Source organism: Emys orbicularis, chromosome 10 (assembly GCF_028017835.1).
Source record: "Emys orbicularis isolate rEmyOrb1 chromosome 10, rEmyOrb1.hap1, whole genome shotgun sequence".
Taxonomy (NCBI): Eukaryota; Metazoa; Chordata; order Testudines; family Emydidae; genus Emys; species Emys orbicularis.
The window spans coordinates 23648349-23662517 of NC_088692.1; the positions used below are offsets into that span (position 1 = coordinate 23648349).

At 42.2% G+C, this 14169-nt stretch overlaps 1 protein-coding gene across 1 annotated transcript in view; it reads right to left on the reverse strand.

The window, feature by feature from the left end:
• Positions 1-241: 241 nt before the first annotated feature.
• Positions 242-14169, reverse strand: part of CLEC16A (C-type lectin domain containing 16A) — a 179282-nt gene continuing 165354 nt past the window's right edge. Inside the window, exon 22 of the mRNA XM_065411644.1 lies at positions 242-287. Within this exon, the coding sequence (XP_065267716.1) occupies positions 277-287 (11 nt within the window). The 3' untranslated portion in view covers positions 242-276. The remainder of the gene's footprint in view (positions 288-14169) is intronic.

A 14169-nucleotide genomic window follows, 5' to 3' on the forward strand; every position in this document is an offset into this window, starting at 1 on the left:
GCAGAGATGCTTGGTAAGAGGCACAAAATCAATTTGTGAAACAAAATGGACAGTGATCCAATCCATGCTTGAAAGCTATTGCCAATTTTCAGTAAATACTGGGGGGCACAGATCAGTGTTCACGTTGCACTCCCTGTCGGTACCCGACCCGGCCCAAGCCGAGGAAGCTAACGATCCAACCAGCGGACCAAATTCCAGGTGATGAATCCTGATCACATGCTCCCTGAGGCACGTTGCGCACAGGCTAAGTAGTAGTAAATGCTGGCTTCAATAAATTCAAAGACGACCTGCCAAAAAGAGAGCTTTACTAAGGTTACACTGGAGACAGCTGTCTCTTTGTGAGGCTGAAAAGCTGTATAGCACTTCAGTGGAAAATCACCACCCTTGGGGAATATTATCAAACCAAATGCTGACATTAGATGTTTTTCCAGCTGTTTCAGAGATTTTCCCAAGTCAGAATACAGCAGAGTACTATATAATATCTGATCTTCTCAATTAACAATACTTTTAACCCCCATTCAAGAAATGTAGTGTACAGATTCTATTATCAAAAAGAACGAGGAGTACTTGTGGCACCTTAGAGACTAACAAATTTATTTGGGCATAAGCTTTCGTGGGCTAAAACCCACTTCATCGGATGCATGCAGTGGAAAATACAGTAGGAAGATATATATATATATACATATACATACACACACACACACACCCTCTACCCTGATAGAACGCGACCCGATATAACATGAATTCGGATATAAAGCGGTAAAGCAGTGCTCCGGGGGGACAGGGCTGCGCACTCCGGCGGATCAAAGCAAGTTCGATATAACGCGGTTTCACCTATAACGCGGTAAGATTTTTTGGCTCCTGAGGACAGCGTTATATCAGGGTAGAGGTGTGTATACACACACACACACACACACACACACACACACACACACACACACACACACACACACACACACACACACAGAGAACATGAAAAAATGGGCGTTGCCATACCAACTCTAACGAGACTAATCAATTATGGTGGGCTATTGCTATATAATTAGGCAGGACAAAAGTATTTGAAGAGCAACTAGCAAAAGAGACAAACTAACAGCAACCTTTTTTTTTTTTTTTTTTTAAATTAAACAGTAATAAATCACCTGAACCAGATGGTATTTACTCAAGTGTTCTGAAGGAATTCAAATATGAAATTATCAAACTACTAACTGCAGTATATAACCTATCATTTAAATTAGCTTCTGTACAAGATGACTGGAGGATAGCTAATGTAATGCCAATTTTTAAAAAAGGGGCTCCAAAGGTGATCCTGGTAATTACAGGCCGGTAAACCTAACTTAAGTACCAGGCAAATTAGTTGAAACTATAGTAAATAACAGAATTATCAGTCACATAGATGAACACAATATGTTGGAGGAAAAGTCAACACAGATTTTCTGAAGGGAAATTATACCTTGCCAAGCTATCAGAATTCTTTGAGCGTGTCAACAAACATGTGGACAAGAATGATCCAGTTGAGATCACATACTTGGACTTTCAGAAAGCCTTTGACAAGGTCCCTCACCAAAGGCTCTGAAGCAAAGTAAGGAGTTATGGGATAAGAGGGAAAATCCTCTCATGCATCTGTAACCGGTTAATAGATAGGAAACAAAGGGTAGGAATAAAAGGTCCGTTTTCACAAGGCGGAAAGGTAAATAGTGGGGTCCCCCAAGGATCTGTACTGGGACCAGTGCAGTAAATGATCTGAAGAACGGGTGAATAGTAAGGTAGCAAAGTATGCAGATGATACAATATTACTCAAGGTAATTAAGTCTAAAACTGACAGTGAAGAATTACAAAGGGATCTCACAAAACTGGGTGATTGAATTTCATCTGCCATTTTGTTGCCCTGTGTTGATAAATGCAAAGTAATGCACACTGGAAAACACAATTCCAACTATACATACAAAATGATGAGCTCTAAATTAGCTGTTACCACTCAAGAAAGATCTTGGTGTCATTGTGGACAGTTCTCTGAAAACATCTGCTCAGCATGCAGCAGCAGTTAAAGAAGTGAACAGAATGCTAGGAACCATTAGGAAACAGGGCCGGCTCCAGGCACCAGCGCAGGAAGCAGGTGCTTGGGGCGGCCAATGGAAAGGGGCAGCACGTCCGGGTCTTCGGTAGCAAGTCCCTCAGTTCCTCTTGGAGGGAAGGACCGGACGACGAATTGCCGCTGAAGAATGAAGCGGCGCGGTAGAGCTGCTGCCGAATGCGGCTTTATCTTTTTTTTTCTCTTCGCCGCTTGGGGCGGCAAAAAAGCTGGAGCCGGCCGTTAGGAAAGGGATAGATAATAAGGCAGAAAATATGACAATGCCGTTATATAAATCAATGGTACATCCACACCTTGAATACTGTGTGCAGTTCTGGTTGCCGCATCTCAAAAAAAGACATATTAGAGTTGAAACAAATACAGAGACTGGGAGTGTTCATCTTAGAAAAGAGACAGCTAAGGGGGGATATGTTAGAGGTCTATAAAATCATGAATGGTGTTGAGAAAAAGTATTATTTACTCTTTCACATAGTACAAGATCCTGGGGTCACCCAACAAAATGCATAGGTTTAAAACAAACATAAGAAAGTACTTCTTCATACAATGTACAGTCAACTTGCGAAACTCATTGCCAGGGGATGTTGTGAAGGACAAACGTATACCTGAGTTACAAAAAGATTAGATAAGTCCATGGAGGAAAGATCCCTCAATGGTTATAAGCCAAGATTATCAGGGATGCAACCCCCTGCTCTGAGTGTTCCTAAACCTCTGACTACTAGAAGCTAGGCCTGGATGACAGGGGATGGATCATTTGATAATTGCTCTTTTCTGTTCATTCTCTCTGAAGCATCTGGCCACAGTCATAAGACAGGATACTAGGCTATGATGGACCCTTGGTCTGACCCAGTATGGCCATTCTTATGTTCTTATGACTATTAGTAAAACCGGACAGTCTCCCATTTTCTTTCTACCCAAAACACAATGTTTTGTGGCTCTTTACAAGGAACAGGGCACATTGAGTGGCAGTTCTTTTCAGGTGCTTAGGAAGTTTTTTTTCTGGTCGGTATTATAGCAATCCCTGTGCATTCTTTTTGCTTCACACATCACTGCAAGAGTCATTTACTGACTACAGGAGTAATAGTGATGAAGGAAGATACACAACACAATAGCTCAATCTTCACCCCTTTAAGGGCGGGTTTCAGTATTCCCACGTTAGTGATGGGGAAACAGAAGTCCAGGCCATTTTCAAAACTAACCATTATTTTTGGGTACCCAACTTTTGACACCCAAAACAAAATTTGCAGACATACTGAGCACCTGCAGCATGAACTGACATCTGATGAAACTGTAGGTACTGAAAATCAGGCCCCTCCTGTCTCAAACCGAGCATCCAAAGACTGAGGTATCCATAATGAACGGACACTTTTGAAAATTTTAGCTTGAGTGATTTGCCCAAGGCCACAATACAACTCTGCAGCAAAGCCAGGATTAGAAATTATGAGTTCTTGATATCTCCAAATCCTCTAGATCAGAAAGAAAAATTGTTCCTGTCTTTAGAAGTTTGCATAATACTGAAAAGGAATTTCATTTTTATATACAGAGGTAGTGCCATAAACTTAAGTACAATAGACTTTCAGCCTTTTGGCTACTAGTCTTCTGATGCAACAACTGTACTGTCATCCATTCATATTTCAATGAAATCAAGTGAACATTAGGATGTATCTGCTAAATTCACCAGGACTGCCAGTGTGTTTTACTTGGATGTACCTGACCATTCATCAGCACTAAACAGTTAAGATTTAGCTCTCACTGATGAAACAGTGACTGAACCTCACAACTTGGTACAAGGGTTTGACAACAAATGTGTTTATTAACTTTAACATCTTGAACTCTCTAGATCAGTGTTTTCCAAACTTGGGATGCCGCTTGTGTAGGGAAAGCCCCTGGCGGGCCGGGCCGGTTTGTTTACCTGCTGCGTCCGCAGGTTCAGCCGATCGCGGCTCCCACTGGCTGCGGTTCGCTGCTCCAGGCCAATGGGAGCTGCTGGAAGCAGCGTGGGCCAAGGGACGTACTGGCCACCGCTTCCAGCATCTCCCATTGGCCTGGAGCAGCGAACCGCGGCCAGTGGGAGCCGCGATTGGCCGGACCTGAGGACGGGGCAGGTAAACAAACCGGCCCGGCCCGCCAGGGGCTTTCCCTACACAAGCGGCGTCCCAAGTTTGGGAAACACTGCTCTAGATTGTTGGACTTCCAGATTATCTTAAGATGCTATTACACAAATACAAAGCATACTAGCTGATCTATGAGCATATCAATATTCATAAACTTCTGGTATGACTCACTCTCACTACAGATTTAATCTAACAATTTGTGGGATCCCTTGATTAGGACAGTATTTTATTATGACAACTATTGGATAGTTATTGGGTGAGGACTATTATTGTCTATCACTGATTGGGTGTAGAGTGATGTATTGTGTGTGGGCTTGTTTATAAAAAGGTAAGCTTAGTGATTCTTTCTGTTAAAATGTAGCCATCCAATTTCAATTCAAATTGATAGTCCAATGCAGATGATGCTACTTCTGTGGAGTTCAGAATTTTACTACCAAAGATTTCCAAAGGTCATTAAAAGAGTATACTAGTTAGCAGGAGCATCACCTAGATATGCTAGTTTTAGAATGTTGCCTTAAGAGAAGCTGTTCAGATATGGTCTATTGCTTGTCTGCATGAATGTCCTTGTGTGATGGCGGTATTTTGCAAACTCACAAGGGGGCAAGGATTTCACTAATGCAGAAATAGATGCTCTAACAATGGTCAACCAACATAAAGCTACAAGAGCCATTTTTCTTCAAAGACAGATGGCATTGCAGCTATATACAAGTGTTCAGCTAATGTCATTGTTTCCTCAGCTCCAGCATCTATAATTAAGGGGATTTATACATTTTAAAGGACAGAAAGGATTGTTAGACCTCCTGCACAAATCAGGCCACAGCATTGCAGCAATAATATTTGCTGTGGAGGGACCTGTTCTTTCCTACTATGCAAAGGAACACGGGTATTGTATTCTGAGATTGCTTGACCTGATTTGTTCAGAAGGGTGGACAACTGTTTGTTTCTCCACTTCCAACTCTTCAGAATGACTTGCATGAAATTGATTATGAAACAGTTCTATGCGACAGCCACAGTTCTGCTGAATAGGTTGAAAGAATGAAGAATCCTTTTCTGCAGGGTGATGCAAAAGATTTCAGTTCAAGCCCATAATTCTACTGTGCAGTTTTTAAAGGGATAAGTATATGCTCATTATTAAGCAAAAGCTTATTCACTCTTCATGCCAACTCAGTATCAAAATACTACCATCTTGTCCGTTTCTAATTCCTATGCTCACACAACTATAATTTATCTAAAACTTCATATTGCTCAGCTCTCATTCCAGTGCTCAGTCCATCCCACACCAATTGTTTTGTAAATATTCTCAAATATTTTGTCCAGTCCAGATTTGAATGACTAGTAATGGGGCTTCCACTACTTCCTTATTCCCTATAGTCTGATACAAGAGATTTAGGGATTTTTTTCTGTTATTCAGAAAATGTGATGTGTACTGTTTCCCAGCAACGTGTACGCTGAATGCTATACACAGGAACTACCAAGCAACAGTTGCCAGGAGTATCTATGATTCTAAGAAATCCCCCCAAAATTATTGTACTCCCAGAAATCCCACAAAGGCCATTTGGTACAACCAGTTGTACCCAGACCTCTCAAGCCCTGGACTCTGAAATGAGAGTTAGCGACCCTCAGCATAAAGGACAACACACCTTGAAATGAGGGACATCAAATTTTTATTGAACACACAGTTTTATTAAAAAATATATAAGCATGCAAATAGCTGGGAACTTGTTTTAATGAAACTAAACAATGATTCTGTGTACTAAAAGCATGGTTTTTGTAGAACCTCTATTAACACTAAAATAAAAAGTCAGTTTGTTCTAACACAACACTATTGTTGTACTCTGAGGTTGCTTTTTTGCCAACCCCAACACTTCCTTCACTCATGATTTCCGCTTATTTTAACAGAAATCAGTGTTAAGTGTTTTAATGTTGAGACTTTGTCTCAGCTCAGTTTTTACCTTTGTCACAATGCTGAAAGCATGTTCAGGGTCAACATTTGAGTGGGGCAAACACAAGCCAGTCATTACAAGTCTCTCAAAAAGCTTTATTTCTCCACAAGCTGCATCCATTCTTTTAAGCACAGCACTCCAGAGTCTGCCTGCCTCTACTGGTTCTTGTAGAAGATCAGCTATAACTTGGAGCTGATCCACTGAAAACTGATCCATATGCTGACTGGCTTCTTCAGCATTACTTGTAATCTCTAATGTGGCAGCAGATCAGACATAGCTTTGGCTGAGTTTTTTTAACAGCTGATCTCTTAAGGGGAATTTCTAAATAACGTTACCTAGTACCGTGCCATTAAATAATGCAGTCTTTTATATGTTCATTTCAACAGAAGTTCCAAGGCATCTTCATGCTGAAGCTTGTTATATTCAATGGCTCAGTGTCGATGAAGAGAGCATACTCTTTTAGTAGTTGATACCTTTAGGAGCTTGAAGAGAAGTGACAGTATACATCAGAAATAAGTTCCTCAGCAGGTGCTGCAAGTTTTATTCTGGATTTGCTGTAGATATTTGCTACATGGCAGTCAGCCCATGTTGACTCTGTTTTGCTTGATTTGTTTCAGCCTGAACAGCACCAAGTTATTTCTCCCAGTCATTGATGCCACATTGTCTGATATCATCCTGGATTACAGTAAAGTCGCATCCACAGATATTGCAGAAATCAAATATTGGTCCACATCAACTATCAGTGATCTAGGAGAATTCTTTGTACCAGCTGTCTACAATGTGGAATACCTCTTCTGTGTCTTCTCCAGGGGACTTCCATTGACATCTTTTGTGTTTCTTTTTTCTCTTCTCTGCTGTGGCGACCTGAGGGCTTGAATGGCAGTCCTTGCTGTTCACGTTTATGCTAAAATAACGGTATGAAAACATCCAAAATGAAGAAAATGGGATAAATGCAGCAGAACTCCAGAAACGCCAGTAATCTTGCAACTTGTATATGGCCTTTATGTCTGAACTACCAGCCATGGTTCTCTTAAGATGCTAAAGTGAAAATTATGCAAGCTCTTGTCACTTTAGAGACTGGTACTTGGCTATAGCTGTTTACCTTCACATATTTGCCTTGCTCCACCTACTTGTGCAAACATGGCAGTGACTGGCTGTGGGTGTAAGACATGACGACATCACGCACCAAGATGTACAGCTCAGAACCAGAAAAACTTGCAAACTAGATGAATATGGACTTTGAAATGGCAATGCGGGACAAATTTAAAAATTGGGGCCAGATGTGGGATGTCCTGCACCATATGAGAGGTATGGCTGCACTGATTTAGTTTAAGTGCATAAAGTGGACGTACCCCTAAACGCCTACTCAATAAATCATAAAGGTTGTTCTGAATTAGGAAAATATCAAGGAAGTTTTGAATAAAGAACTTTAATACAAAAGCTGGAAAGTTGAAAATGTGGTATTCTTGCTATACTGTAGTCCCAGTTAAAGCACTAATACACACACAATGAAATACTTACTCACTGTAAATAACTAAGCGTAATAAGAACCCACTGTAGATTACTCTGACAAATCATTTAGAATTTGGAACCCTTAAATTATTTTTTAAAAAGTCACATGATATTTTAATCACTGAATAATATCATTTTCTAACCTATTTTCATAAAGATCCAGTGAAGTGATATCCACATGATGTCATGTAGCTAGAGTACTCCTGCTGCTGCCTTTTTTTTTTTTTTAAAGCACCAGATCTAGATAACACAACATTTAACACAAAGTCAATATAGACTGGTTTTCAAAGGTGCTGAATATCTCTTGTTCCTAGTGACTGCAGTGGGATTTGTGGATGCTCAGCACTTAAGAAAATCTGGCCATTAGCAAATAAAGGAAAAGGTATTTCAGCTTGCTATTCAGTATATAGTCCCACATAATGGGATAGGGTAGAAAACATAACATAACTTTGCTTCTACAACTCACGTACACCTCCACTATAGTATCCTTCCTTTCCCATCTCACTCTATTATATGACATTCAATCTCCGCTCTGTAAATGTCTCCAGAACAATTTGTATTGGATGAATATTCAATCTAATGTATCAGAAAGATTATTTGTTAAAAACACTGACCAAGTGCTTGCTGTGGTACAAGACACAAAACTGAGGCAATGCAGAAGACCAAACCTTACAGGAAAACAACTTTGGTTTTGGTTGGCTTGGTTGACTTCTGTAAGCATTATGAAAGGGAGTCTTAAGGATGGGAAGGGTAGGAGCAAGTTTCCTCAATATTTACCTAAACCTGCTTCTTGGCATGGCAGGCTCCCCTGAGGACTAGTCAGGTTTCCTTGGAAACCTATCCACAAAGTCATTGCTAGTTGAACCAACAGTCATTCCTACTCTCATGGGCAATAGGCATTGCAGCTGTAGAGATTTATTTCCAGTTAACAGCAGCTTAGCTCTTGGAGAAATGTTACCATGGGGAAAGAGGAAGCAAACTGGAACTATGCAGTTGCTCATCTGAAGGTGACTCAGTGTCTGTTGGTTAGGGACACAATCTCCTGCCATTATGGTGGCATGTATGGGGGGGGGGGTAAATGTGGAGTAACTTCCTGCTCCTTAATACCACAGCAAGAGGTGCCTTATAAAAAAACATGAGATAGAGCAGGTTGCTTAGATCAGTGATTCTCAACCAGGGGTAAGTGTACCCCTGACGGTACTCAGAGGTCTTCCGGGGGTACATCAACTCATCTAAATATTTGCCTAGTTTTACAACAGGCTACATAAAAGCACAGCGAAGTCAGTACAAATACAAATTTCATAGACAATGATTTGTTTATACTGCTCTATACACTACATAAGAATATAAGAATGGCCATCCTGGGTCAGACCAAAGGTCCATCTAGCCCACTATCATGTCTTCTGACAGTGGCCAATGCCAGGTGCCCCAGAGGGAATGAACAGAACAGGTAATCATCAAGTGATCCATCCTCTGTCACCCATTCCCAGCTTCTGGCAAACAGAGCCTAGGGACACCATCCCTGCCCATCCTGGCTAATAGCCATTGATGGATCTATTCTCCATGAATTTATACTATACACTGAAATGTGAGTATAATATTTATAATTATAAAATAAATCAATTGGAATATATGGTAAAAATGAGAAAGTAAGCAATTTTTCTGTAATAGCGTGCTGTGGGGGAGAGGGATATCTCAGTGGTTTGAGCATTGGCCTGCTAAACCCAGGGTTGTGAGCTCAATCCTTGAGGGGGCCATTTAGGGATCTGGGGCAAAAATCTGTCTGGGGATTGGTCCTGCTTTGAGCAGGGGGTTGGACTAGATGACCGCCTGAGGTCCCTTTCAACCTGATATTCTATGATTCTATGTTGTATTTTCTTATGTCTGATTTTGTAAGTTTTTAAGTGAGGTGAAACTTGGGGGAGGGGGGGTACACAAGACAAATCAGACTCTTGAAAGGGGTCCAGTAGTCTGGAAAGGTTGAGAGCCACTGTTTTAGCTTGATGACAGAATGGAAACCAGAAGTTTTCTAGCCCCTATGTGTATTTTCATATGGTAAGCTTGTGGCCCTTTGCATGGAAAGGTGTACTGTACCCAGGCACTTTAATCATTTGTAAAATTTTCAAAGTAAATATGATGTCCATAAAAAACAGATGTTTACTGAGTAAAATTCTATTCCAAAAGTTAATCACCTCGTATACTCTCAGTATTATATAATCATTTATATTCCATTTTACTTAAACTTAATAGGTAATTAATAAGAAGAAAATTGGGAAGATGATATAGAACTGTGGCCTTTTAAAGCAAAATAGAAATTAATCTAAGAAAGTCTATGATACATAGGTTACCATTGGTGTACACAGTATTTACATTTTTCTATACAGAGCAGTGTGAGTTCCTGCAAAAATGTGCAGGTCTGGACTAGGATTTGTGCACATCACAAAACGTCTGTATATATTCGCTATACTGGTTTCTCACTCATTCTGTTTTATTTGTGTTATTAAAAAAGAGTTGGTATTCATATATATTTAAAAAACAAGCATTGAGAAACAAAGGAGCTCAAATTCTGATGACAGTTGCTTTAAAAAATTGTTGTGTTGCCTGGGAGCGATTCCTCCTATTTCAGTATAGATCATGCAAACATTCTTTACGTACGATAAAGAAGTTTGAAAAGGTCTATGCTTCATAAACTAAATTAGAAATATGCTGGAATATTTAGAGCCGCCTTAGTAACTTGAAACTAAAATTAGAAATACACTAACTATCAGTGTGTTGCAATTATTATGTCAGTAACCTGATCATGTGACACCACACTCAGCAGGGATATCCACCTTCAGCTGTAGAGATGTGATAAATGGCACTCATTATGCACCTTTGAATGACTCACCTGAACTCTGCCTACTAATCCCTCTAGCCAAAACTACTATTTGCATTTCAAACATCTCAGTAGCTTTCAGATAGCTGACTTTTTTAAACAAGTGACATAGCAGCATTTCTTCCTTTCCTTCTAACATGGATTTCCCCCCTAAGCTTATTATTTTAGTTTTTTTTAAAAAAGGTTTCTAAAAAAGTATTACTCCTCAGTGCCCCTGAGGATTGTGCTCAGAGTTGGACTCACAGGAATAGGCAGCCTCCCTTTACAGGTACAGACTTGCACTGAATAGAATGAAGGCAGTGAATGAGATATTACGAGAACAGGCTGGGTTCCATCCAGGTAGATCATGTTCTGAACAGACATTCCTTCTTAGCCCTGGTCTACACTACGAGTTTAGGTCGAATTTAGCAGCATTAGATCGATTTAACCCTGCACCCGTCCACACGACGAAGCCATTTTTGTCAATTTAAAGGGCTCTTAAAATAGATTTCTGTACTCCTCCCCGACGAGGGGATTAGCGCTGAAATCGACATTGCCGGGTCCAATTTGGGGTAGTGTGGATGCAATTTGACGGTACTGGCATCCGAGACCTATCCCAGAGTGCTCCATTGTGACCGCTCTGGACAGCACTTTCAACTCAGATGCACTAGCCAGGTAAACAGCAAAAGCCCCGGGAAATTCTGAATTTAATTTCCTGTTTGGCCAGTGTGGTGAGCTCATCAGCACAGGTGACAACGCAGTCCCAGAATCACAAAAGAGCTCCAGCATGGACCGAACGGGAGGTACTGGATCTGATCGCTGTTTGGGGAGACGAACCCATGCTATCAGAACTCCGTTCCAAAAGACGAAATGCCAAAATATTTGAAAAAATCTCCAAGGGCATGATGGATAGGGGCTACAACAGGGACCCGCAGCAGTGCCGCGTGAAAATTAAGGAGCTCAGGCAAGCCTACCAAAAAAACAAAGAGGCAAACGGCCGCTCCGGGTCAGAGCCCCAGACATGCCGCTTCTATGATGAGCTGCATGCAATTCTAAGGGGGGGGCCCCTACCACTACCCCACCCCTGTCCGTGGACACCTGCAAGGGGGGAGTCTCATAGAATATCAGGGTTGGAAGGGACCTCAGGAGGTCATCTAGTCCAACCCCCTGCTCAAAGCAGGACCAATTCCCAACTAAATCATCCCAGCCAGGGCTTTGTCAAGCCTGACCTTAAAAACCTCTAAGGAAGGAGATTCCACCACCTCCCTAGGTAATCCATTCCAGTGCTTCAACACCCTCCTAGTGAATTTTTTTCCCTAATATCCAACCTAAACCTCCCCCACTGCAACTTGAGACAATTACTCCTTGTTCTGTCATCTGGTACCACTGAGAACAGTCTAGATCCATCCTCTTTGGAACCCCCTTTCAGGTAGTTGAAAGCAGCTATCAAATCCCTCCTCATTCTTCTCTTCTGCAGATTAAACAATCCCAGTTCCTTCAGCCTCTCCTCACAAGTCATGTGCTCCAGCCCCCTAATCATTTTTGTTGCCCTCCGCTGGACTCTTTCCAATTTTTCCACATCCTTCTTGTAGTGTGGGGCCCAAAACTGGACACAGTACTCCAGGTGAGGCCTCACCAATGTCGAATAGAGGGGAATGATCACGTCCCTCGATCTGCTGGCAATGCCCCGACTTATACAGCCCAAAATGCCGTTAGCCTTCTTGGCAACAAGGGCACACTGTCGACTCATATCCAGCTTCTCGTCCACTGTAACCCCTAGGTCCTTTTCTGCAGCACTGCTGCCTAGCCATTCGGTCCCTAGTCTGTAACAGTGAATGGGATTCCTCCGTCCTAAGTGTCCTTATTGAACCTCATCAGGTTTCTTTTGGCCCAATCCTCTAATTTGTCTAGGTCCCTCTGTATCCTATCCCTATCCTCCAGCGTATCTACCACTCCTCCCAGTTTAGTGTCATCTACAAACTTGCTGAGAGTGCAGTCCACGCCATCCTCCAGATCATTAATGAAGATATTGAACAAAACCGGCCCCAGGACCAACCCTTGGGGCACTCCGCTTGATACCGGCTGCCAACTAGACATGGAGCCATTGATCACTACCCGTTGAGACTGATGATCTAGGCAGCTTTCTATTCACCTTATAGTCCATTCATCTAGCCCATACTTCTTTAACTTGCCGGCAAGAATACTGTGGGAGACCGTATCAAAAGCTTTGCTAAAGTCAAGGAATAACCCATTCACTGCTTTCCCCTCATTCACAGACCCAGTTATCTCCTCATAGAAGGCAATTAGGTTAGTCAGGCATGACTTGCCCTTGGTGAATCCATGCTGACTGTTCCTGATCACTTTCCTCTCCTCTAAGTGCATCAGAATTGATTCCTTGAGGACCTGCTCCATGATTTTTCCAGGTACTGAGGTGAGGCTGACTGGCCTGTAGTTCCCCGGATCCTCCTCCTTTCCTTTTTTAAAGATGTGCACTACATTAGCCTTTTTCCGGTCATCTGGGACCTCCCCCGATCGCCATGAGTTTTCAAAGATAATGGCCAAAGGCTTTGCAATCACATCCGCCAACTCCTTTAGCACCCTCGGATGCAGCGCATCCGGCCACATGGATTTGTGCTCCTCCAGCTTTTCTAAATAGTCCCGAACCACTTTTTTCTCCACAGAGGGCTGGTCACGTCCTTCCCATGCTGTGCTGCCCAGCAGCAGTCTGGGAGCTGACCTTGTTCGTAAAGACGGAGGCAAAAAAAGCATTGAGTACATTAGCTTTTTCCACTAGGTTGCCTCCCTCCTTCAGTAAGGGGCCCACCCTTTCCTTGACTTTCTTCTTGTTGTTAACATACCTGAAGAAACCCTTCTTGTTACTCTTAACATCTCTTACTAGCTGCAACTCCAAGTGAGAGTTGGCCTTCCTGATTTCACTCCTGCATGCCTGAGCAATATTTTTATACTCCTCCATGGTCATTTGTCCAATCTTCCACTTTTTGTAAGCTTCTTTTTTGTGTTTAAGATCAGCAAGGATTTCACTGTTAAGCCAAGCTAGTCACCTGCCGTATTTACTATTCTTTCTACACATTGGGATGGTTTGTTCCTGCAACCTCAATAAGGATTCTTTAAAATACAGCCAGCTCTCCTGGACTCCTTTCCCCCTCATGTTATTCTCCCAGGGGATCCTGCCCATCAGTTCCCTGAGGGAGTCAAAGTCTGCTTTTCTGAAGTCCAGGGTCCGTATTCTGCTGCTCTCCTTTCTTCCTTGTGTCAGGATCCTGAACTCGACCATCTCATGGTCACTGCCTCCTAGGTTCCCATCCACTTTTGCTTCCCCTACTAATTCTTCCCGGTTTGTGATGACATGTACCCCAAACCACCCGTGACAATGTTTTTGCCCCATCAGGCATTGGGAGCTCAACCCAGAATTCCAATGGGCAGCGGAGACTGCGGGAACTGTGGGATAGCTACCCACAGTGCAATGCTCCGAAAGTTGACGCTTAGCCACGGTACTGTGGACGCACTCTGTCGACTTAATGCGCTTAGTGGGGACACACACAATCGACTGTATAAAATCGCTTCCTAAAAACCAACTTCTATAAATTCGACCTAATTTCGTAGTGTAGACATACCCTTAGACAGATCACCAAAAAA